We start from the raw sequence: 26,122 nt of genomic DNA, 5'->3' as shown, positions 1-26,122 counted from the left end.
CTAAAGACTTCCCTCTTTCAACAAGCCTTCTAGAATCTTTATCCCAATTAGTGTCTCTCCTGGATTTGAATTAATTTTATGTATGGGCTGTTGATATTTTAAACTGTTTTTATATTTATAACTTTTAAAAATTGTTTTTATATGCCATTGCTTTATTTGTTTTTATGTATGTAACTTTTATATGTTTTTATATTGTTAATTGCTTCAGAATGCCTCAGGGGCAGCAATTCATAAATGAAATACACAGATAAATAAGTTGGGGTAGAAAATATTTGTACATAAAAGCAGGATAATATTCTTTAAAGAGTGAGTAATGAGCCGGTGTGGTTTAAAGGCTAATTGATGGATTATATCTGGGGAGATGGTGGTTCAAATCTCCATTTGGCCATTCTCACTAGGTGCCCTTAAACCACTACTTCTCTTTCATCCTAATCTACCTCACCAGGTTTTGGGGAAAGGCCATAGCTAAGTGGTAGAGCACATGCTTTACATGCCAAGTGTTTCAGGTTCCACCCCTGGCATCTACAGGTCGGGCAGGAAAAACTACCAGAAGGAGTGATTCACTGCACATTATAGATAACTTATAGAATGTTGTTAAAAACAAGATTAGACAGATTTCATTGTGAGAGTTTGGAGACATAACAACAGTTCTCGATGCTTGGGTGGTTATTTCCACTGGAACAGGGTCCCTATAAGTGAATGAATCCAAGAATATTGATCAGAAATTCTCTAGCTGATTCACAGCTCAAACATACAAAAATGCAGATGAAAGAATAAGCAGTTTAAAAGATCATCCAATCCTCAAAGCTAATTTCAAGCTTTTAAAGTCAATCTCTGCCTATCAACTGCGAAATATAGAGGGGTTTTTTTTGTACTACACAGAAGAAAGTTGTGCTTTGAAAATACATGTAGGATGTCTCATTTAATTTTGTGTAATAGTCACATTTCAGTGACAAATGTCAAATCACTGCATCTTTGTGTTAAGATTTTTCTGCATTTACAGAGAATCAAGGCTCAGATTCTGTAATATGGTAAAATAAGCCCATGCATCAGAATTTGAGTGTTAATTATGTGCTTAGATTTTTTTAAAAAAATATGGTTTTACTTTATTAATCCAATGGCGCTGTTAATAATTTAAATGAATGGAAAAGATACGCTTCTTAAATAAAAGAAACATAATCCACAAGATTATTAAGGCTGAGGAACTAGTAAAGAGCAGCAATGAAAAAATAACAAATTGATTTATGGAATGTATTCTAGTTCATCTATCTATGGAGGTCAATTTCACCTTTCAATACATCATAAAAGGAGGGAGGTGAGGGTTTTTGCTGTAAAATTTCAGCTTGGCAACATAATCTATGCCAAATGGAAAAATCAAGGACCTAAAATTGCAATCCTAAACACTCTTACTAAGGAGTAAATCCCTTAAATTTCAGTTGGATTTACTTCTGAGTAGACATGGCCAGAATTAGACTGAAAGGCTATTAAGCAGTGTGCATACCATCCTACACTGGGGCATTCTCAAGGTCATTTGAAAGAAATAAAATATCAGGAAGTGTAAAGTGGAAGGCAACTGTGAAGAAGGAACAGTGTTCATACCAGTAGTGGACAGTGTGGTGGTATGCCACCACTCATCTGACATCCCGTCAGTTGTGTCACTTGCCAGGAGATTTAGCAGGAGGGGCAAGTGAGGTCAGTGCAGTACAAATGCACCAGCAGGGCCCATCCAGTGCTGCTACCATCGCATTGCACTAACCTACCTTGCCAGTGCCTAGCCCCTTCCCCTCTACCTCCTGCTAATTAGCAGTGGTGCAACCAACCAGAAGTCAAATGAGTGGCAGTGCCTCACCTTGCTGTCCACTATTGGATCATATTTATTTGCTCCTCCCTGAGGTAAAAATACTAAGTAGAACTTGCCTTTGTAATCATATAGCTTCAAACTCAGGTCACGATTCCCTCAAATCACTTTATGAGGGAAACAAGGTGAGAGAACCTCATCACCTTAGACAACTGTATGATTCACACATTCAAGTTTCTGTGATCCAACAGAATCCCTGTTGAAACCTCATCCTTCTCCAGTTTGACTCAGGGCTGGTTTAGATTTCATGGCTGTCATGTGGCAGCTGCTATTATAACCCTATGTGGCACCTGATATCACATGCCAGGCCAATTTTGTTCAGCAGCTCATTCGATGGATGTAGGAGGCAGTTGTTGACCATACCACTGAAATGTTCCAGGAGGAAAGTTTGCAGTGCCATGGTGAAATCACCTGCTCTGCACAGTGAGCACATTGGTGGATGCCATACAAAAGCAGCCACCACATGGAGTCATTTTATGTGGCTTTCATGTAGTACTGCCACATTTTTTCTTGCTAGATTACCATATAAGTCACATTTTTAGTACAGAAAAAAAACCTCAAGGGATGTGGAAGGTATTTTTCTCTTTTTGCTAAATCCTTTTAAGATCAGCACAGATGTTTCACACCAAACATAATGATTAAGACTAGTTCTATATACATTTAGCTGGGAATAAGTTCCAATTTATTTATTTATTTATTTATTTATTTTATTAAATTTATATACCACCCGACTAGCAATAGCTCTCTGGGCGGTGAACATAAAACAGCATAAAAATACAATAAATAACAAAACAATACTAAAATACAAGCAACAATCCAACACAATAAACATTTTTAAAATTAAATCAGTGTAACTTAAAATGCTTCAGAGAATAGGAAGGTTTCTCAATGGAACATACTTCTTGGTAGATATGCATAGGATGATGCTGTAAATCCTGATATATCTTTAATAAGGGCTTGCTTTGACTCTTACATGTAGTATTCGTGGGCCAATCTTGATACAATAATATGTATTGGTACAAAGCTGCCTTCACAAGAACAAACTGACAGAATTGTGTGCACAGTGCAAACACATACCTAGTGGGATAATGCTTTAAATCAACTATAATCTTTTCTTTTATCAGTGTGTGTCATTTGTCTGAGGACTTTTTGATAGGTGTTTGCTCTTTAAATGTAAATGACATCATTTGACTGAACATTTATTTTTCCCTTTTATTAATTGTTTGTATCTTCAATACAAGTAAATTCTGCAAGTCTACCCATTATTGACATCTTAAATGAATTTCTACTTCCAATTGTGGGAGTCTTCTGAGATGGGCTGATCCTAAACAGACATCTTAAATTAGCTGAGATTACTTGAGTCACTTGGGTCAGAAGCTAATCCCTCATTTCCTAGGATCAATGAGAGAAAAAAATCTTCCCTATGAAAAGGTCATATTTTACTCCATCTCTGGAGAAACGCTATCCTGTACACATGTACATTTGAATCCTACCCTAGAACCAGTGCAATTAATGTAGTCCTAGAAAGATACAGAAGTATTTTAAAACCTTTATTTTGTTTGTTTGTTTGTTTATAAGTTGTCTGTTCTTTTTTAGATTTTTCTATCTATCTGAGGGTTAGCAATAAAAATACACATCGTCTTGCAACAAAAAGTCAAAATGTAGGCGTGTTCCTATTCAGGGTGCCAGCCAAACAATCATAGACTTTTAGAGGATGCTCCATTCCATTTCCCCATTTTCCATTTTTTCCTTCTCTTGTCAGCCAGTGTTCTGTACCCACTGAGCATACTTAGTCTTCATTGAATTGTTTTGGGAGTCTCCCTGCTTAAAAATGTGTACATGTGCATCCTTTGGGGTTCCCCCAGGCCTGCGGATATCTCTCTCTCTTGTGTGTGTGCTGTTTTGACTACATAAGGATCCACACTTGGAGAACAAGTTTCCTATTAATGTATAGGACACCTATATTTATATGCTCTAAACTGGTTCATCCCATGAGCCTAGACATTCCAAAACATTGCTGACTATAAGAGAACAGGGTATAGGAACATCTGGAAAAACCTCTACACCCAAGGAGATTGCATGGGGTCAATGTGAGAAAGTGTCACCTACCTTGCTGAAGAATATATTCTTCTCTGCAAATTTCTTACCCTATAACGGTAAATATTTTCAGAGAGGGCTAATAGAAGCTGTTGAAACTCCAAGATATGCCCCAGAGTAGTGGCTTCAGTCAGAGTAAGCAAGATCCTGTAAAAAGCATCAAGTGAAGTGATGAGTGACCCTTCTATAGCTGTTCAGGCCGCATCCAGGCTAGCAAACCAAATGGCATGGTAACTTGACTGCTACTACTCCCAGATCCATAGAGAAAGAAAAAAGTAGTAGGGCTTGGAGCAAAAAGTCTAGAGCACTTCTTGGTTCTTTTTAAAAAGGGTCTGAAAGAGTGTAGAGGGGTAGCAACAACAAAGAAAACATTACTCTCATTAGAATTTACCTGTTCAAATAAAAGGTTCATTTCTATGAAAATTATCACCTCTGAAGAAGAACTTACATTCAAAACAAGTTGGGAAACTCAGATAAATATTGATCCATAACATTTTGTTTTTATCATTGTGTAAAGATGAAAGTCCAGATTTTGGAGGCAGATACTACCAATATTATATCAAGCATCACTCTTCTTATTTCACTCTGTTGGCAGGTTGCATATATTTCCTTATAAGCACATGCTACTCATTTCTACTCTGTGTTCATTATATCTTTTAGTTGTCAACCCTTCTTTTTAAAATCTTTAATGATTCCCCTATGAATGTAATTGTAGATTTAGATCTAGATTAAGCCGACACAGCAGATTGTTCTAGTCAAAATTAGCTGACTGAAATAGTCTGAATCCAGACATGAAATTCTCTCTGATTCTGCAAGCTTTGGACGTCAAATTCTCATTAGCTATTACTGCACAAAATGAACCGAATAGAAATGCTCAAAGAAAGACCAACAACCGTGTGAAACAAGCTCTGAATAACATATGCTATCATGTGGCTGGTTCAAATTATGTCACTCAACATTTCATTAGGAACCAAGAAAGGCATGTTAGACAAAAAATAATCATAATCAAGAAAAAGTTCTCAAGAGGGGAGAAACTATTGAGATGGTCTCAAAGGATCCAAAAATGGATCCTTTGTTCAGAAAAAGAGGAAAGTCCTGTTTGTTTTATCTGTTCAGTGAGTATCTGGATGACATGCAGATGTTAAAAGTGCATGTGGAGCCAAAGATTCCTTTACTTAGATGAAGTTTAATAAATAAACAGAGGGAAATCTAACTTCTTGAAAATCCTCCCACGCAATGTCAGCTTGAAGTCTGAACTCCAGGCAAACTCTCTCTTTGTTTTTCTTGTTTCTATTGTATCACATTAAACTTTATTTGCTCAGTGAAGACAATGGCCTTATCTTGGAATGATATCCTTATTCCTCAGCCCGGTGTGCACTCCTGCAGCACTTTCATATTGCAAAGACTCAACTCTTGTGAAATAATGAGCGAAGAAAAGAAGTCTTGACATAACGATAAATGAGGTGAAACTTTTTTTTTTGCCGTCAAGAAACCAGGGTTGGCGCATAGAAAAAAAGAAAGTTCTATTTTAATATGAAATATAAAGCATCCATTGTACAAAAAGTTTTTTTTATCAGAAGCAAAGGAAGAATAAAGATAAAGGCTGCAACAGAATGAATGAGTTGCGAAAACTAAGATAATGCCGTTGATAATCAGTTCAAGGCAAAGCGTTATCCACCAGGCCATCGGCCCAGCCCTAGGGGAGTGCTTTTAAAAGTGTCCCTGTATGCATTTTCACTCTCCTCATTACCATACCTGCTCTTTGAAACTCACCAGTAGTTCCAACAAACTGCAGTGACACCTGCCGGAAAGAGCGGATGACCCGTCTTAATCAACTACTTCTGTGAAAAGTCTATGGAAAGAACTGCCGTCCCATCTTCACTTTGCTGTTCTGAAAGCTATTTGTCAATGGGTATCCTGAGAGCCATGGCTATGAACAAAGATCTGTTTCTGTGCATTGGAAATGTGGCACCATGATCAAAGCTAAGGAGAATCTCCCACTTGTTCCCTTTGTTCGTGAATATGTCCTGCTCTTATGCGACTACTAAGACTGGAATAATTATCTGTACTATATTGTACTACTTTTATTCTATTAGTGTGATTTCAGCAGTGCCCAGAAAGGGATTGGGACCTTGAAACAGTCTATATACTTTTAACAAGGCATTTTCCTTGCCCAAAGGCCATAAGCAAAGTTGCAATGACCTCACAGGACATGTGAGTAGTCTGGACTTATGAAGGTGACAATAATAAGTTGCCTTACCGAAAGTGATCTGAACAATACAGATAAATAAAAGAAATGAACATTAAAAGTTGAAATGCAAATATTAAAATCAATAGAAGCTTTGTCATTGACTAGGCTGGAATATGGACTATACCCTATGATGGAACTGTGTTCTTCAGCATGTGCTATGCAGACTAGCATGTATATGGATATAAAGATTTAGGACAAGATTAATTTTTAAATGGAGAGTTCTAAATGCCACATTCTTTGGTGAAATATAATTTTGAATAACTGTCAATAATATATTTTTATGTGTGAGGTAAAATGACATTGTTTTTGTGAGATCAGCTGGTAAATGTCCATATCCTAAATTCTCACAAGTGAATGTACAGTTCCATGTGCTTTCACATGAACATAAGACTGAAGCCCACTTCTTAAGTTACAGTTGAAGTTACCACTGAATTATGAGTATTTTCTTTTTATAAACTCTCAAAACTGCTATCTATTCAATACCACATTCATATTTATTTTATTTATTTATTTAAAATACTTATACCCCGCCCTTCTTCCGAGGAACTCAGGGCGGCTCACAATTAAAACAATAAACAATCAGAACAACCAATATACATGTTAAAAACAATTAAAAATAGATTAAATCAAAATAGATTAAAACTATAACATTTTCAGTTAAAAGCCCACCTAAATAAAACAGTCTTCACCTGGGCGCGAAAGGATGATAGCGAGGAAGCCAACTGAACCTCGCTAGGGAGGGAATTCCACAATCTAGGGGCAGCCATCGAAAAGGCCCTATTCTGTGTCTCAGCAAGTAGAACTTGTGAGAAACATGGAATAGTAAGGAGGACCTCACCGGATGATCTTAAAATCCAGACAGGTTCATAGAGGGAGACACGATCTAACAGATAGCCTGGACCTAAGCCGTATAAGGCTTTATAGGTCAAAACCAGCACTTCAAATTGTGCCCGGAAACAAATTGGCAGCCAGTGGAGCTGGTATAGCAAAGGAGTAGTATGTTCTTTGAACCCAGCTCCAGTTAACATTCTGGCTGCCGCTCTTTGTACCAATTTAAGTTTCCGAGCAGTCTTCAAGGGCAGCCCTACGTAGAGCTCGTTACAGTAGTCTAATCGGGATGTAACTAAGGCATGTGTTACCGTAGTCAAGTCTGACAGGTCAAGGAACGGGCGCAGCTGGCGCACTAATCTTAATTGAGTGAAGGCACTCCCGGCCACAGCAGAGACCTGCGCCTCCAAGCTCAAAGTCGAGTCCAGGAGTACTCCCAAGCTGCGAACTTGAGATTTCAGGGGGAGTGTAACCCCGTCCAGCACAAGTTGAATCCCTATTCCCTGACCCGCCCTCCGACTGACAAGGAGCACCTCTGTCTTGTCAGGATTTAGTTTCAACTTGTTCGTCCCCATCCAGTCCATCACTGATACCAGGCAGCGGTTTAGGACCTGGACGGCTTCCTTGGTTTCATTAGGTGGAAAGGAGGAATAGAGTATGAGCTCTAGGTATTAAGGATTCATTCAAAAGCATAAATATATACTAGATTTTATCAAATAATTCAGTCAAATATTCAAAGAAAATATGTGCCTTAGAAAACTGACATGATAAGAATCAGCTTATGTGACTTTATTGTGTCAAGTAATGTGAGAATTGGACTAGAGCTTCATTATTTCCTATAGGATGCAATTAGATATATTGTCTCAGTAGCAAAATAATGAGTTTGGTTAAGGACCCCTAGTGTGGGAAATGTTAGTTCAAATCAGCCATAAAACTCATTGGGTAGTTTAGACAAGTCATTTTCTCTCTCATTTATTATTGTGAAGGTACAATGAATTAAAGATTTATTGATGACCCACCCTGAGCCTTGACAGACAATGGGAAGAAATGTTATAAATCACCTGAACTTTATTTATTTATTACATTTATATCTGGCCTTTTCTTCAAGGAGCTCTAAACAGTGTACATGTCCCAAAGTTATCCTCAGATCCACATTTGAGGTGGATTAAGCTGAGAGATAGCAACTGCCCCAAGCTCCTTCAAATATACTGGGTCCTCTTATATACCCAGTGCTTCCAGTTTCTTCTCAGTTATACCAGATCCGTAAGTATTTTCTGTACTACAGACTTTTTTAAAAAATGCTATTTTATGATTCATGTAATAGTATGCCTATGTTCCTTCTACCTCTATAGATTCAGCTGATTACTATTACTATGAATACAGCAATGAATATATGCAGCCAGAACAGGATGATACCAGATATGCCATCTCTGCTACAGATCCTGAGTGGTTTCATGAATACTTCTATTATGATGGTATTTTATAAGGTCACACTTTGTGATGGGGAAAGGGGAAGCAGAAATTATGGGGATGGGGAGAACTGAAAACTCCTTCTAGGGCAACAGAGCTTTCCGTACTGTTTGCCATTAATTGTTTATTAGCATCTCTACAAAATGTCTTGCCAGTTCAGAGAGATTATTGTAATACTGTAGAAAAGGATCTGAACCTCATGTGCTTGCAGAACAAATTCTGACTGCAATTCATTTTGGATTCCTGCTGAGAATAGCAAATAATTCTTTGTCTTTAGGGACTTTTAAACAGCTTCATTACTTTCAACAAGTTCTGTTTGACAGTCCTATTCCTCCTCGGAATTGATATATTTAAGATCAAGATATAATATATACTTATTTCCTTCAGTGAAGATATGGTCTGTGTTGATACAGTTCTTAAGACACTGTGCCTTTTATTATGAGTATGAGCTTATATCTGTGTTTCTATAATGGGCATGGAGTGCTACACCATGTTTTGTCTTATTTGTATAAAATTTGAATGGAGCTAACCTTGATACTTTCTACAAAATGTATAGAGCTCAATACAGAAACATGTGTGCATAGACAATAAGTTGGTGGAGATACATTTTTACATCTGAATTCAGAGGCAGCTATCTATGGATGAATGCAAAGGTGGTTAATGATCCACCATTTGATGCATGCTAGTCACCCTGTTTGACTGTGCATTGTCATCTCCTATGTTGGTTGACATCTGCAATATAAATTGGAATGAATGGGAAAGCTATTCACTGTGTAAATCTACCATGTTGGCAAACTTTATTGAACTGGAGTGACAAACTGGTAATCACTTCCATCACTGCTGTTACAAAACCTTAGTTACACACATGCAGCAATCTAACTGTAAAATAAACTTCAGCTTCCCTCTCCCCGTACTAGTAAATCCGTGCCAGACCAAGCCATGCCAGAATAATGGTCTATGTGAACAGAACAAAAACAGCTATACATGTCGCTGTCCCAAACCATACGAAGGATCTAAGTGTGAGAATGGTAAGCAGAATTTTCATACTGTTACTAGTGTTACATAAAGCTGGGTGGGACATTGTCATTAAAGAAACTTGATAGCTGCTTTATTTCAGTTTTTTATGGTCACAAGTACATAACTACTTATGTTAGAATAGAATACTATACATTTGCAGATCATATTTTATGTACATTCCAGTTTAATAAGACAGTGTTGCTTTTATTGTAAAGTTAGCAGACTTGCCAACTGCTACAAATTAAAATCTTTGGGGTTTTTTTATTTTATTGTATTTGCCACATTCCTAGGCTCCCCCATCAAAAAAGAAAATTAATTAAAGAAGAAATCTCCAATGCTGACCTCTCACATATATAAGATTACTATCTTCAACAAGCTTCATAGTACTTAAATATGGCAGGATGTGTACTCTTTGCCTTCTTCAGTTGAATGCTTCCAACGCATGCCATAGAAGTCAAGCCCACAAAAGGATCAAGGATAGAAAGAAAATGGAACCAAACCAGACCAAACCTGGGAGAGCAAAGCAATAGCCATAGAACAACCTTCACCAACTGGGTACCCTCCAGATGTTTTGGACTACAACTCCCATCAATCCCAGCTGGTGGGAGTTGTAGTCCAAAACATTTGAAGTGCACTAGGATAGTGAAGGAGGTCCTTGAATAAAAGAAGAATGGATACCAGGTAGTCTATTTTGGAGGGGAAGTTCTTGTGGCTTGGCCGAGATCAGAGCAAGGACCCTAGAAACATTTATTGGGAAGGCCCCAGAGTAAGGGACAAGTAGAAACTCTTCTGGCTCAGAGGCTGCTGCTTCTTTAGCAAGAGCAACTCTATGGCAGCATGCTTCATGAGTATTGTCGATTGCAAAGCTATACAACTTTTTTTTAATTCCAGGGCCTATAATGGAAATTGCAGAAATGATCACCTTTATGAGATTGTGGTTTCTGAATTTCTGCCAAGAATAGCTAAAGAAAAAAAATGCACCTATGCTTGTAGAGTAATATCAGATCTTGACATAGCACATGCTACAGGTGATCTGTGTTGCCATTATACTACATATACTACTGTATAGACCAAGTCTAAAAAAATCTACAAATATATGCTTAGAACTGATCTGACAGATCTTCATTGACTAATAAAACAACTGAGCAAATTCAAGTGTATAAATTGCTATCCATCCATGAACATTCACTGGACCAAATCTGTAGTCAGGAGAATGGAACAGTGAGTAAATGAATGCATAATGAGGAGATAACCTTAACTCACTTGTCCTTTTTACCTGTACCACAAAATATAGTGAAAAACACATGTCAAAGGATCAACTGCAATAGAGGAGATTGCCTTATAAGTTTAAGAGCTCCTTATTATCAATGCAGTTGCAGACACCCCTACAAAGCACCATTCTGTGACAAAGGTGAGTACCAAATTTGAGAGAAATTGATACTATCAGGCATTGGTTACCCTAAAATCATTTGTGTTATTGCTATCCTGTATGTCTAAGAATGAATCAAAATCTTTGACCTGTTGCTTCCTAACCTCTGTTAATGGGTTGCATCCAAGTTAGTTCTACTCGAGAAGATCTATTGAAATTAGCGGCCATGTCTAACTTAGCTTCATTCATTTCAGTGGGGATACTCTGAGTAGAACTTAGCTAGATGCAACCTAAAATTCAGACAGAAGTTCTTCCTCCTTTATCCAACAAAACCATGGATCAATCATGGATCAAAATCATTGATCCACGATTAGCCTTGCTACTGATATTTAATGATCAATCTAAAACAGCAATGCATAAAGACTTGGTGACTGTTCTGCAAGATTGGTTATTGATAAAATTGTAAAGTACTTGAACCCAGTTTACTTCAGTGCCAGTATCAGGAGGTGCAGAAATGAGCGCTGGTGAAAAAATTAACAATTTAAGAGCATTAAGAGAAGGATCTGAAGCAGACAAGTTTCATGAGATCTGGTACTGCTTTATTGCATATATAAGAAAGAAAATAACTGTAAGCTACTGGCTATGCATGGACAACTTTGGCCAGGACATATGGGATGATCCCTGAAAAAACACAATAGGACACATATAACTACATAGATTGGACTTGAGACCATATATTACAATGACAATGTACTATTGTGTACTTCTCTTTTTGTTTGTTTTCTTGTTATAGTTCTCATGCTCGTCAATAAAAATATTTATTTATTTATTTTAAAATGGCTTGCATGATGCTATCTCATTTTTATGTTCCCAATGACCTGTATGCAGAGAGAGAGTCATACCTGGTGATCTTTAGGTTTTGATCAGGAACCGATTGTGGGCTTCCAACGTCCAGACCCAACCCACTGCTATTCTGTGCTAACCTTCTCTTCCTATAAAAGTGTTCCTAGCGACAGTGGTGTACCTAGTGTATTTGACACCCGGAGCGGATCATTTTTAAAAACCCCCCTCTATACGACAAAATTATTTTCAGTAATAATCATGAAATGAAACTAATAATAATAATAAGTTTGGCAGAGATTCATAAAAATCCTATTCTCCCACTCTGAGGAACATGGCCAGAGGAGGGTGGGGTAGGGGGTGTTTCAGCCCCGGGGTGGGCAAGAGCCATGCCACCGCCTCCGCCTCCGCCTCACTCCATCCCTCCCTCCGGCTGGCTGCAGGGATGAGTCCTCCTGGCCCCAAGGCAATGAGCATTTGGACAGATTATATTTATATATTATTGCATGTATATCCCACCTTTTCTCCACAGAGCTTAAGGTGGCGTACATGGTTCTCCTCCCTTTCCACTTTATCCTCACAGCAACTCTGTGAGGTGGGTTAAACTGAGAGATTGTGACTGGCCCAAAGTCACCCAGGGACCTTCATGGCTGAACAGGAATTTGATTCCTGGTCTCCCAGGTGCCAGTCAGACACTCAAACCACTATGCCACATTGGCTTTCATTTCCCCAGTGAGATGAGTGTTGTGCATGTGTGGATTATATAGCTGCATACACAAAGTTCCTAACTTGATTATCATCCCAAAATATGAGATGCGTTATGGAGGGAAAATAAGAGAGCCCCTTGGTTCTGGACTGAGGCTGTTGGTTATAATCCCAAAATAAATCTCCACCTCCCCCACCAAACCAAATATGAGGGGTGGGGAGAGCGAGAAGAAATGCACATAAGAAATAAGGCCTTAAATAAGTTGTGAATACAAATCTGTGATGCAGCTGCATTTGGAATACTTCATACATTTCTGGTTGCCTCACCTCAAAAAGTATATTGAAGAGTTGGAAAATGTTCAAAAAAGGGCAACCAAGATGATCAAGTGGATGAAGCCTGGAAGGGGAGAGTGCACTCAGTGCTGCTTGCAGTCTTATAGCATAGACTTCTAGAATCATAGAGTTGAAAGGAGCCTATAAAGCCATCGAGCCCAACCCCCTGCTCAATGCAGGAATCCAAATTGAAGCATACAATTCTGGATTTAAAAACTTTTAAAAGGCCCTTCTAATTTGTGTTCCACTTCCAGTAGAGACCATTAAGACCAGCCTTTCCCAGCTTGGCGGCCCCCAGTCATTTGGGACTACAACACCCATCAGCTCCAGCCACCACAGCCATGCTGATGGGAACTGTAGTCCAAATCAGTCAGAAGGCACCAAGTTGGGAAAGTATCCCAGATCGGGGATAGGAGAACCTTTGCCCCCCCCCAATGCCACTGAACCAGAACTCCCATCAGCCCTAGCCACAGACCACAGCAGTTGCAGCTGAGCAACATTTGGAGGGCCCAAGCTGGTTGGCCACGGTGAGAACAGGATGCTGGACTAGATGATCCACTGGCTGTATCCAGCAGGGCTCTTACATTCTTAAACTGTCACATCCAACCTCATTATCGTTGGAACAACACAGGATTAAATTAAGCCCGTGTGTTCCCCCTCCACAGTGGGTCTGAGTAAACTCACTTCCTCCTCCCATCCAGAGGGGGCACCAGATGCTCTGCAGAGGATGAACGCTCCCTCCCTCCCTTCCTTAGCGCTCTGCACACCTCCTTTCCCAGAGAGAGGGATGGATCCAGGGTGTGTGTGTGTTCCTGTTCTCTGTGGTTTCCTTGCCATTTCTCCCCACCCCATTGCAGGAGAGTGAGAGAGGAGAGTGGCCCTCCATTTGCCTCATGGCACCTTGCACACGACAGGGTTCTCTCAGCCTTGGCACAGGCAGAGCAACAAGTTCCACGCCCCCAGCGCAGCTGAGGGGAGCCATGAGGAGGAGAGGAGGAGGAAATGGAGGGGGCGCAAGTGGCTGTCGCTGCTGCTGAGGCTCAGCTGACAATGCACCCCCTTACTGCCTTGCACCTGGGGCGGTCCGCCCCCCCCTTGGTACGCCACTGCCTAGCGCTGTTCATGCAAGATATCAATCTTACTTAAATGCTCTATTTTGTTTTATTTTCTGGAAACTGACAGCACAATCAGCTTGTCGGCCAAATCCTTGCAAAAATGGAGGCATCTGTCAGAGGCATCGAATAAGGTCCAACTTCAGCTGCAAGTGCCCTGAGCCATTCAGAGGGACGTTCTGTGAAATAGGTGAGGGATTTAACTCATGTTTTTTCTAGTGTTCTCCTAGTTGTTCACCAAGAGCAGGGATCAGTGACTATCTCTTACACTTGGCAGTGCTGCAGAATTTCACACATAAGAGAGGTTTTGTCCTCATCCTTGTTGCCACTGGCATGCAGGAAGTAGATTCAAGATGATAAGGTTTACTCTGCTGTGAAAGTTAAAGCACTCCTGTCAAAACCTTGGTTGAACTGTAGAATACAGAAATGACCCAGGTGGTTGACACGATTGCTCCTGAGCACCCTCTTCTGCGTAGAGCTCGTACGGCTCCATGGTATACCCCAGAGCTGAGAGCGATGAAACAATATAGGAGACAGCTTGAGTGCAGATGGAGACGAACTCCTAGTGGATGTAATTATACACTGGTAAGTGCCTATGGTAAGCTGTATTTAGGGGCAGTAAGGGCAGCAAAAAAACAATATTTTGCTTCCACTATCGAATCATCAATCTGCCGCCCAGCAGAGCTCTTCAGAACTGTCTGGGGGCTATTACACTCTGGCCCCTGGGACATGGTAGAACCATCTGAGGCCGCTGTAATGAATTTGCTAGGCACTTCCAGGATAAATTCTTGAGCATCCGCCAGGACTTAGACTCCAGTGTTATAGCAGGTGAATCAAGCGGGGTATCCAGAGCACAGCCTTGTCCCGATTTCATGGATGAGTTTCAGTTGGTGCAGCTTGAGAACATTGACAAGGTGCTTGGACAGGTTTGTGCAACCACTTCTGTGCTGGATCCTTGCCCTTCTTGGCTAATAAAAGCTAGCAGGGATGGAACAGCTGGCTGGGCCAGGGAAGTGATTAATGCCTCTCTGTGAGAGAGGGTGGTCCCTGGCTGTCTGAAAGAGGCGGTAGTGAGACCACTCCTGAAGAGACCCTCCCTGGACCCAGAAAATCTTAATAACTATAGGCCGGTAGCATATGTTCCATTCCTGGGCAAGGTCCTGGAACAAGTGGTTGCAGGCCAGCTCCAGACACTCTTGGCTGAGACCGATTATCTGGATCCATTTCAGTCAGGTTTCAGGCCTGGTTTTGGCACAGAAACAGCCTTGGTCGCCCTGTATGATGACCTTTGTCGGGAGAGAGACAGGGGAAGTGTGACTCTGTTGATTCTCCTTGATCTCTCAGCAGCTTTTGATACAGTCGACCATGGTATTCTTCTGGGGAGACTGGCTGAGTTGGGAGTGGGAGGTACTGCATTGCGGTGGTTCCCCTCCTACTTGGCAGGTCGGCTCCAGAAGTTGGTGCTTGGAGAGCATTGCTTTGCACCCTGGACTCTCCAGTATGGGGTTCCGCAGGGGTCAGTTGTGTCCCCCATGCTATTCAACATCTACATGAAACCGTTGGGTGCGGTCATCCGGAGCTTTGGAGTGTGTTGCCATCAGTATGCTGATGACACGCAGCTCTATTTCTCCTTTTCATCTTCTTCAGGTGAGGCTGTCAATGTGCTGAACTAGTGCCTGGCTGCGACAATGGACTGGATGAGGGCTAATAAACTGAGGCTCAATCCAGACAAGACTGAGATGCTGCTAGTGGGTGGTTCTTCTGACCGGATGGTGGATGTCCAACATGTCCTGGATAGGGTTGCACTCCCTGGAGGAGCAAGTTCGTAGCTTCGGGTTTCTCCTAGAACCATCTCTGTCACTTGAGGCTCAGGTAGCCTCCGTGGCACTGAGTGCCTTTTACCACCTTTGGTTGGTGGCCCTACTACGTCCCTATCTGGACAGGGATAACCTGGCTTCAGTGGTCCATGCTCTTGTAACCTCCAAATTAGATTACTGCAATGCACTCTACGTGGGGCTGCCTTTGAAGACGGTTCGAAAACTGCAGCTTGTCAAAATGCAACGGCCAGATTGGTAACAGGGACCAGACAGTCCAAATATATAAAACCAATTCTGGCCCTCTTGCATTGTCTGCCTGTATGTTTCTGAGCTCGATTCAAGATGCTGGTTTTAACCTATAAAGCTATGGCTTGGGACAACAATACCTGATGGAACACCTCTCCCGATACGAACCCACCCGTACACTATGTTCAAGATTAAAGGCCCTCCTCTGGCTGCCTACTCCGAGGAAGCTCGGAGGTTGGCAACAAGGGAGAGGGTCTTCTCAGTGGTGGCCCCCAAATTATGGAACAATGTTTTTGATGAGGTGCGCCTGGCACCAACACTGTTATCTTTTCGGCACCAGGTCAAGACTTTCCTCTTTCCAGGCATTTTAGCATGTGTTTTAAATTGTTTTACATTTTTAAATTGTGTTTTAAATTGTTTTTAAAAGATGTGTTTTTAAATTTGTATATTTGTTTTAATGTTTTTAGTTACTATAAACCTCCCAGAGAGCTTCAACTATGGGGCGGTATATAAATAAATAAATAAACAAACAAACAAAGGTTGGAACTACAAATAGAGAGCAAATGAAGAAAGGGTTCTACTTTGGAGTTGTTAGGTTGAAGCCACGTTCACACCATACGTTTATTTCACTATTGTGCCACTTTAAACAGCCATGGATGCCCCCAAATAATCCTGGGATGAGTAGTTTGTGAAGGGTGCTGAGAGGAGACTCTGATTCTCCTCACAGAGCTACAATTTCTAGAGTGGTTTAAAAGTCAGTCCCTCTTCCCAGAGAAATCTCTAAACTATAGCTCTATGAGGGGAATAGGAGTCGCCTAACGACTCTCAGCACCCTTCACAAACTACACTTCCTATGATTCTTTGGGGAAGCTATGGCTGTTTAAAGTGGAATAATAGTGGAATAAATGTCTGGTGTGAATGTGGTCTGAGTCTGTTTGGATGATAAAAATCATTGTGAGATGCTATAAGGAAGTCTTTCACATCCACACCATACATTTAACATGTATTTACACCACCTTAACAGTCATGTCTTCCGGCAAAGAATCCTGGGAACTGTAGTTTACAATTCAAATAGCTACAATTCCCAGCACCCTTAACCATCTACAGTTCCCAGGATTCTTTGGGGGAAGGCATAAAAGTTAAAGTGGTATAGAATGTTTTAAATGTATGGGGGGGTGAGAGGGAGAGATTTAAAGAAGTATCATATCACTTAAACAGTCATGGCTTCCCCAAAGAATCCTGGGAACTGTAGTTTGTTGTTTGGTGCAAAGAATTGATAGGGCACCCCAATGACTTCCGCAGATCTACAGTTCTCAGAGTGACTTAACAGTCAATCCATCTTCCCAGGGAACTCTGGGAATTGTAGCTCAGTGAGGGAATAGCTATCTCCTCTCAGCACCTTTAAGAAACTACAGTTCCCAGGGTTCTTTAGGAGAAGCCATGGCCATTTAAAGTGGTATGATAATACTTAAATGTCTAGTGCGCATGAGGCCGGAGAGAGTGTTAGAGTGTGAGTATGTATATGTATGAGGCTCTAAACACACTAGTCGCTAGTGCAAAGTTTCCATTAGCAACACCTGGAGGGGAAACGGGTTGATCAGCTGATCAGTTGTGAAATCCCTTTTAAATAAATAAACCCACTCAAGCTTCTCCCACCAGGTTTTACAGTAAAAAAGCATGGGGTTTGACTAGTGACATATGCCCCCATTTTTAATTTTATTTTATTATTTAATTTTATTTTTTATTTCAGAAAAGAGGTGGAGACACACTGGAACCGGCAGAACAATGAGTGTGTTTCTATTCCGAGTATGAGGGAGAAGGAGAGAGAACATTTTTAAAATAGATAAATCTTTTCATAAGATGACAATTCTATTGTAGATGCTGATGACTGTTTTGAAGAAAATGGCCACTCATACAGAGGAAATGTTAGTCGAACAATTCTCCGGAAGACCTGCCTTCACTGGAACTCTCACCTTCTCCTAGAGAGTAATTATAATGCATTTATGGAAGATGCTGAAGATTACGATCTTGGTGCCCATAGCTTCTGCAGGTAATCTGCTGCATATAGGAAGGCCTTCATTGTCCTCCACCTTCTGTGAATATCAGTGCCATGCATACAGATATGTCTTCTCATTCCCTCACCAATTCACTATCTCCGTACCAGCTACTGTATGTCAGTGTAATGCAGATCCCATTTCATTTCTGCTACCATCATTGCAAATAACAATTGTGAATTAACTCTCCTTGGCTGCCAAGACACCAATGATATTACCTCAGTACTGGGGTGCTTCTTGGTTGTCTTCATCATCTTGGAAATAATAACCACTGCTATTTATGACTCTGATACTTGGAGATGTACACATTCCCAACTAGTTATAAATGATGGCAGTATGCCTGCAAAGATACATGTGGAGCCACTTACGCAACTCATGAAGTAATGCCAGTGATTATTAAGTCTTGTTAGTTGTGTAAAGGCTTATCACCTCCTGGTAAGTACTGTGAACTGTAAAAATGTTAGCATTCCTGATAATGATTGTGCTCTTGGACAGTCTCCTCTTGGCACAATTTTATAATACTGTCGTATGCCAGTGATGTTAGAACTTTGTAGAAGCAATGGCCACAGATACGGATGGAAGAATCTGTCAGTTTTAGTTCTCTCAGTTTCTCATTTTTCCAATCTTAAATTCAGTTCTCCACATTTCTACAGCTATTTGTGATTTTTTAAGAATATATATATATTCATGAACATTCTTCAACATTTTAGTGCAAATTTCTCCTAATAAACACGTTTTTGTATGCAGTTTTGACTAATGTACACATTTTTGCAAACAATTTCTCCGAATATAGTGCATATTTGTACATTATTTTCACTAATATGCTCATTTTTATGCACACTTTTACCTAATATGCATTTTTCTAAACGCTGGTTTGGTTGGAGAACTGAGTTGCTAAATTTGGATACGTGCGAATTTTGAAGGATGTCTGTGTTTCAGTTCTCATACTGTTTCGGAAAGTGTGAATTTGATAGATTTGGCTTTAAATGGAATCTAATTTATCCCCCATGCCTAGCCATAGATAACATAATAAAAACATGATATCCCTTTAAATACATTTATTGCTTAGGGAAGATCTCTGGATCTTTTTGCTTGAGTGAGAACATTTTCCAGTTGTGCTTCAGAACTTCAATTAGTAACTTATTTTCTTGAAATGTTATGCTCTTTTGATTGGTGAATTTTGAAACCTCCCACCTCCAGGAATCCAGATGGTGATGAAAAGCCCTGGTGCTTTGTCAGTGTGAATAACAAATTGAAATGGGACTACTGTGATGTCTCCCCGTGCTCCCCAACAGGTACTGTGGGTAATAATGTTGAGCAAAATAAAGATGAAAAGTGTAGCTGTAATTCAGATTGGCAGACATTGTGAATGTTTGTGCCATCTACCTCTAAAATGCACCCCACAAAACTATAATGACTCTAGCATGATTTTTTAAATAGCATTCTTGAAGCTCTGCTGAAGAGTTAATTGATTTTATAGGATCTGTTATTTGTAGAGCACAGAAAAGTATGCCAAACAAATAACAAGTCTTGAGATATCTATTGTCAAGAGATGTCAGAGGAAATGAAATATTGAAACAGTATAGCAGAAAACAAACCATTCACAGAATGAAGGAATAATATTCTACATGAATCTTTCAGGAATTAGACTCATGCACCGAGAGAAACAGTTTAGATGCTGCAAAGTTCAGTTTTTCTGGGGAGCTCTTTCAGAACTGAAAGGTATGCTTAGTAACATGGGAAGAAGGGATTGGTTGCATTTGAGCCCTAGTCACTTGGATTCCAGAATATGGCCAGGTCCACTGTAGTTTTGTGTGTTTCTTCAGGACTGTTGCACCAGTGTGGTTTGATTGTTAGAGTGCTGGACTAGGGCCTGGGAGATGGTTCAAATTGCCACTCAGCCAGTCACTGTCACTTAGCCTAGCCTACATCACAGGGTTGTTGAGGATTAAAAGAGGACGAGAAAAACAGAAATGTGCAAGAAAACATGGTGTTTATGTTTTAAATGAGTGGTTAATGACATGTTAATAAATATATTTTAATTTTTTGAAAAGGGGGAGGGGGAGAACCATTTATACCACCTTGAGCTCCTTGGAGGAAAGGTGAGATATAGAAATGTGATGATAGTGATGATATAATATAGGTTGCTAATTATTTTTAAGACATAAGATTTTTCAGAATTAAAGCCAGGTTTCTATGTAATAGTTTATGGTACTTTCAAACTGCATTAATAATTGGCACTCATTTCCCCAGTTGCCTTGTCAAGCCTTGAGTTATGTTTCAAGTCCACTGGTGCAGTGTCAGTAATCAAAGCTCAGTATACAATACAGCTGTGCAGCCTGCCTGAACCATCCCCCTGAAAAACAAAAGTGAAAGCGGGGGAAGGAGGAAGGATCTGTTTATGAGTTGTTAGTTTAAATGAGAATGGATAGGGTGGAAGCCTTTGTAAGAGAGAGAATGCCACTATACCATTTCCAAATCCGATTGTCTTCTTTGTTTTGCAACAGAGTCCTCTAGGAATACAATCACCAAGAGACCTGCTGTGGATAACATCCCCAGTACATGTGGACAACTAGAGACAGCAAGGCCATTCAAGAGAATCTATGGCGGTACCAAGTCAACTCCTGGCAAGCACCCATGGCAGGCTTCTCTTCAGAGGAAAGTTCACATGGGCATATTTTTTCCAAAGGGACATTTCTGTGGAGGAGTACTAATTGAACCATGCTGGGTTCTTACTGCTGCACATTGTGTTATGTAAGCATATTCACAGTCTTCAATCTACTTGCTGTTGCATGTGGGAAAATACCTTACCTAAAACAAAGAAATCTGAATTCAACTGGTCAACTTGCACCATTTTGTAGACTCACTTACTGCTAGTTTTGCCTTAAAATGGGCAATAATTTCCATTGTTACTCACAAATGAAAATGTATTTATCCTTTTGGATATGGTTATATGGTTTATGCATATTATTGTTGTTATTTATGCAACTTTGTTCAAAGCAACTTGCACAATAAAAAAACAAAGACAGAACCAGATTTTAAAAAACAACAGTAAACAGAAACTAATATATTCTTCTGAAAATATATTTTAAAGGAACAAATCCTACCTACCCTACTTATCTGAAAAAGGCCCATGGGGTGGGGTGGAGTTACCTCACAATGTTTTCTCCCAGGCTTTAATTAAAGCATGGGTACACAAAAAAGCTGCAGAGGGTTGGTCTAGTGGGGATATTTTTCATGATGGAGAATTCCAATACACATGCTGAACTATATTATCTTTGAAGTCACTTTGAGTTCTATAATTATGATGGATGGTTCTTTGGGACAATTTTTTTCTCCTTCATAGTACAGAAGCACACACCCTGCAAGTGTTCCTTGGAAAACAAGATCTCAGTAGAAAAGAACGTCAGGAACAAAAGTTTGATGTAGAAAAAATCATTAAACATGGACACTATGCAGAAAGGGAGGATATCCCATACAATGATATTGGTAAGTTCCTAGTTTCATGAAATTTGTTGCTTACAAATTTTCACATCACTGCCAGTGAGTATACAAGAAGGAGACAGTAGACTCAAGAATATTGATGCAGACTGAATATCAGGATGAAACTATTTTGCATTATGCAGTGGAGCAAACTATTCAGGGATATGGCAAATTCCCTGAAGCTTTAGAAAACAGGCTTATTTTGCATTTCGTAAATGTATATACCAGTTCTAAAATTTGTTTAAAAACAACAACACCAAAGTGGCAAACTGACAATATCCACAGTATAGAGCAGTCAGGTGGATAAGGTCTTGATACAAATGCTTCGCTCTTTCCCTTTGAAATCAGTAAAACTTAATGCTGAAGTGTGATGATAGACCTGGTTGGTTCCTTAGCTAGGTTTGGATGGATGATATGGACCTAGATTTATATCTGACAAAGGATGGGCACATCCATGATTTATACAGCCACAAGAGTGGCTGTATACTATAGCCAGCATGGATTTTTCACATTCCACAATGTTAAACTGAAAATACCCCATGCCATTCTGATGCTTCCCATAAGCTCATTTCAACACAAAACCTTACAAAACTTATAGTCCTGAACTCAGAAACGCTTGCTTAACAACCCTCTCAATTTTCATGGTGATACACAAAACAGACAGAGAGAACAGAGAGTTTGAAGTGTAAAAAGAGAGGGAAAAAACCCAGAGCCCTTTTGGACTTATTTCTCTCAGAGTTCTCATAATCTGTTGAAATTCATTAAAAATCAGCCATGTTCACAGAGTACCTGTAATCCTAATACTGACCTTGCCCCATACTCTAACCTTCATCTTCTGCAGTTTAAAAGTTAAAAAAATGCCTGCCTGATTTTAAATTAATGTAACAAATTTTGGCTGGAACCCTATGATAATGTCGGGCATCCTCAGTAAGAACCAACTGTCAGTGTTCTATAAAAGCCAGACTCACAGCTATTGGGCTTGCCTAATCAGGGGGCCACAACCACACCAGACTTTGATTTCACAAGACAGTCATGGCTTCCCTCAAAGAATCCTGGGAAGTGTAGTTTGTGAAGGGTGCTGAGAGGAGACTCCTGTTCCACTGAGAGAGCTACAGTGGCCAGACTGGTTTAACAGTCATCCACTCTGATTGAAGTCTGTGAGGGGAACAGGGTGTCTCCTAGCAACTCTCAGCACCCTTCACTAACTACACTTCCCAGGATTCTTTGAGAAAAGCCATGACTCTCCAAAGTGATATAAAGGCCTGGTGTGGATGTGGCCAGGGACAGCTTTGGTTTAAATTTGGGTGGGAGGTTTCATTATTATTTATTTATTATTTATTTATTTTCATTTCTAGACCGCCCATAGCTAATAGCTCTCTGGGCGGTGTACAAAATGAGATTAAAATACAATATAGAATAAAATCAGTAACAAAGGAACACATTAAACTAAAAACATTAAACATAAAGCATTAAACATTAAAATGCCTGGGAGTATAGCCAGGTCTTAACCTGGCGCCTAAAAGAAAGAACCGTAGGCGCCAGGCGTATTTCCTCCGGTAAGCTGTTCCATAATTCGGGGGCCACCACAGAAAAGGCCCTAGATCTAGTAACAGTCCTCCGGGCATCCTGGTGAGTTGGTACCCGGAGGAGGGCCTTAGATACTGAACGAAGTGAACGGGTAGGTTCATAGCGGGAGAGGCGTTCCACAAGGTATTGCGGTCCCACACCGTGTAAGGCTTTATAGGTCAACACCAGCACCTTGAATCTAGCTCGGAAACAAATAGGTAGCCAGTGCAAGCGAGCCAGGACAGGTGTTATATGTGCAGACCGATTGGTCCTCGTCAACAGCCTGGCTGCCGCATTTTGCACTAGCTGAAGTTTCCGAACAGTCTTCAAGGGCAGCCCTACGTAGAGCGCGTTACAGTAATCCAGTCTAGAAGTTACCAGAGCGTGAACAACCGAGGCGAGATCATCACTGTCCAGATAGGGGCGTAGTTGGGCTACTAAGCGCAGGTGGTAAAACGCATTCCATGCCACCGAGGCCACTTGAGCCTCGAGCGACAAGGAAGGGTCAAAAAGGACCCACAAACTACGAACCTGTTCCTTCAAGGGGAGTGTAACCCCATCTAGAACAGGATAAGCATCCACCATCTGAGCAGGGAAAGAGCTCACCAACAGTGTCTCAGTCTTGTCTGGATTGAGTTTCAGTTTATTAGCTCTCATCCAGTCCATTATCACGGTCAGGCAATGGTTCAGCACATCAACAGTCTCACCTGTGGAAGGTGAAAAGGAGAAGTGGAGCTGCGTGTCATCAGCGTACTGATGGCAACGCACTCCAAAACTCCTGATGACCGCACCCAGAGGCTGCATGTAGATGTTGAAAAGCATGGGGGACAAAACCGACCCCTGAGGGACTCCACAATGGAGAGTCCAGGGTGTCGAGCAATGTTCCCCAAGCACTACCTTCTGGCGACGATCCGCTAAGTAGGAGCAGAGCCACTGCCAAGCAGTGCCCCCAACTCCCAACTCCGCGAGCCTCCCCAGAAGGATACCATGGTCGATGGTATCAAACGCCGCTGAGAGATCAAGGAGAATCAACAGAGTCACACTCCCCCTGTCCCTCTCCCGACAAATGTTATCATACAGGGCGACCAAGGCTGTTTCAGTGCCAAAACCGGACCTAAAACCGGATTGAAATGGATCCAGATAATCGGTTTCATCCAAGAGCGCCTGGAGCTGGCCGGCAACCACCCGCTCCAGAACCTTGCCAAAAAAGGGACATTTGCCACCAGTCTGTAGTTGTTCAAAACATCTGGGTCCAGAGAAGGTTTCTTTAAAAGAGGTCTTATTATTGCCTCCTTGAGACTACCAGGGACTACTCCTCAAGGAGGCATTTATTACCTCCCTGGCCCAGCCGGCGGTTACAGCCCTGCTAGTCTTCACTAGCCAAGATGGGCAAGGGTCCAGAGCAGACGTGGTCGCCCGCACCATTCCAAGCACCTTGTCCACTTCCTCGAGCTGCACCAACTGAAATTCATCCAATAATAAAGGACAAGACCGCGCTCTGGACACTTCAATGGATTCATCTGTCATAACATCAGAGTCTAAGTCCCGACGGATGCATGCAATCTTATCCTGGAAGTGCTCCGCAAGTTTGTTGCAGCGGGCTTCCGATGTTTCCTTAGTATCATGAGAGCCAGAATGTAGAAGCCCTCGTACCACCCTAAAAAGCTCCACTGGGCGGCAAAGGGATGATCTAATGGTGGTAGCAAAATAAGACTTTTTTGCCACCCTAACCGCTTTTATTTACAACTTAGTGGAAGCACTTACCAAGGAATGATTACATCCGTCAGGAGTTCGCCTCCACCTGCACTCTAGCCTCCTTCTCTCTTGCTTCATCACTCTCAGCTCCGGGGTATACCACGGTGCTGTATGAGTTCGGCACTGAAGGGGGCGCGCGGGAGCGATCATGTCAATGGCCCGGGTCATCTCCGTATTCCACAGATCAACCATGGCCTCGACAGAAGCACCAGTGCTATCAGCCGGAAAAACTCCCAGAGCCCTCTGGAAAGCTTCAGGATCCATAAGCCTCCGGGAGCGGATCAACTTAATAGGTCTCCCACCTCTGCAGAGGGAAAGGGCTGTCGTGAGTCTAAAACTCAGCAAGCGATGATCTGTCCATGACAATGGAGTAGATGAAAAATACCCCACCTTCAGATCACCATCTCCATGACCAGTGGCGAAGATCAGATCAAGAGTATGTCCTGATACATGTGTCGGGCCAGTAACAATTTGAGACAGCCCCATGGTTGTCATGGAGGCCATGAAGTCCTGAGCCACCCCGAGCAAGACAGCCTCGGCATGGATGTTGAAATCCCCCAGTACCACGAGTCTGGGGGACCCCAACAACACCTCCGAGACTATCTCTGTCAGCTCAGCTAGGGAAGCTGTTGGGCAGCAAGGTGGGCGGTACACCAACAGTATTCCCAGTCTGTCTCCTTGGCCCATGTACCTGCTGTAGAATAAAACGGTGGGGGAAACACTGAAAAGCAACAATACTGTTCACAGTGTTTTCCTTTTGGAAAAGAAAGGGGCTTCCCTTCTGCCCAGTGCTCACCCACCCAATCTTCTCCCCTCCCCTCCCCCTCCCCTCCCTGCCCCTACCCCAGATCAGTGTTGGACTATCCGCTCCCTCTTGCCCCTCCTATCCGCTCCCTCTTGCCCCTTCCCTCCCCCTTCCTTTGCCCCTCCCTCCCCATCCCCATCCCCTTCCAATCCCCTCCTTCCCCTTCCCCCCTCCCCTTCCTCCTCCCCATGATCAGTTTTATCTATCTTAAGTATGATTGCACAGAAGTAAATACCATTGATCTCTATAAGCATGTAAATGATCAAACCTGCCCTTCCCCAATACGCTCATTCCCCCTCCCCCTCTTCCTCCCCCATCGACAGTTTTTCCTATCCTAACCATGATTGCATAGGAGTAAATCCCATTGAACTCAATAAGCATGCAAATTATCAGACCTGCTTTTCCCCTCCTTCCCCTCTCCTCTCCCTTCCTCCTCCCCTTCCCTCTTCCTTCTTCCTCCTCCCCTGCCCACTCCAGCCCTCCGTCCCTCCCCCCCTGGTCAGTTTTACCTATGCT

At 41.5% G+C, this 26,122-nt stretch overlaps 1 protein-coding gene across 1 annotated transcript in view; it reads left to right on the top strand.

Annotated features, from left to right (window-relative positions):
- Positions 1–26,122, top strand: part of HABP2 (hyaluronan binding protein 2) — a 72,113-nt gene that overhangs the window by 34,987 nt on the left and 11,004 nt on the right. The window contains exons 3-10 of the mRNA XM_061635953.1: positions 8,387–8,509; positions 9,422–9,532; positions 10,816–10,932; positions 13,951–14,070; positions 17,822–17,993; positions 19,198–19,292; positions 20,505–20,751; positions 21,344–21,486. Of these exons, the coding sequence (XP_061491937.1) occupies positions 8,387–8,509; positions 9,422–9,532; positions 10,816–10,932; positions 13,951–14,070; positions 17,822–17,993; positions 19,198–19,292; positions 20,505–20,751; positions 21,344–21,486 (1,128 nt within the window). The remainder of the gene's footprint in view (positions 1–8,386; positions 8,510–9,421; positions 9,533–10,815; positions 10,933–13,950; positions 14,071–17,821; positions 17,994–19,197; positions 19,293–20,504; positions 20,752–21,343; positions 21,487–26,122) is intronic.

The sequence above is a fragment of the Rhineura floridana genome, chromosome 7 (genome assembly GCF_030035675.1).
Source record: "Rhineura floridana isolate rRhiFlo1 chromosome 7, rRhiFlo1.hap2, whole genome shotgun sequence".
Taxonomy (NCBI): domain Eukaryota; kingdom Metazoa; phylum Chordata; class Lepidosauria; order Squamata; family Rhineuridae; genus Rhineura; species Rhineura floridana.
The sequence above is the reverse complement of the archived record's forward strand: the minus strand, read 5'-3'. Positions and strand labels throughout refer to the sequence as shown.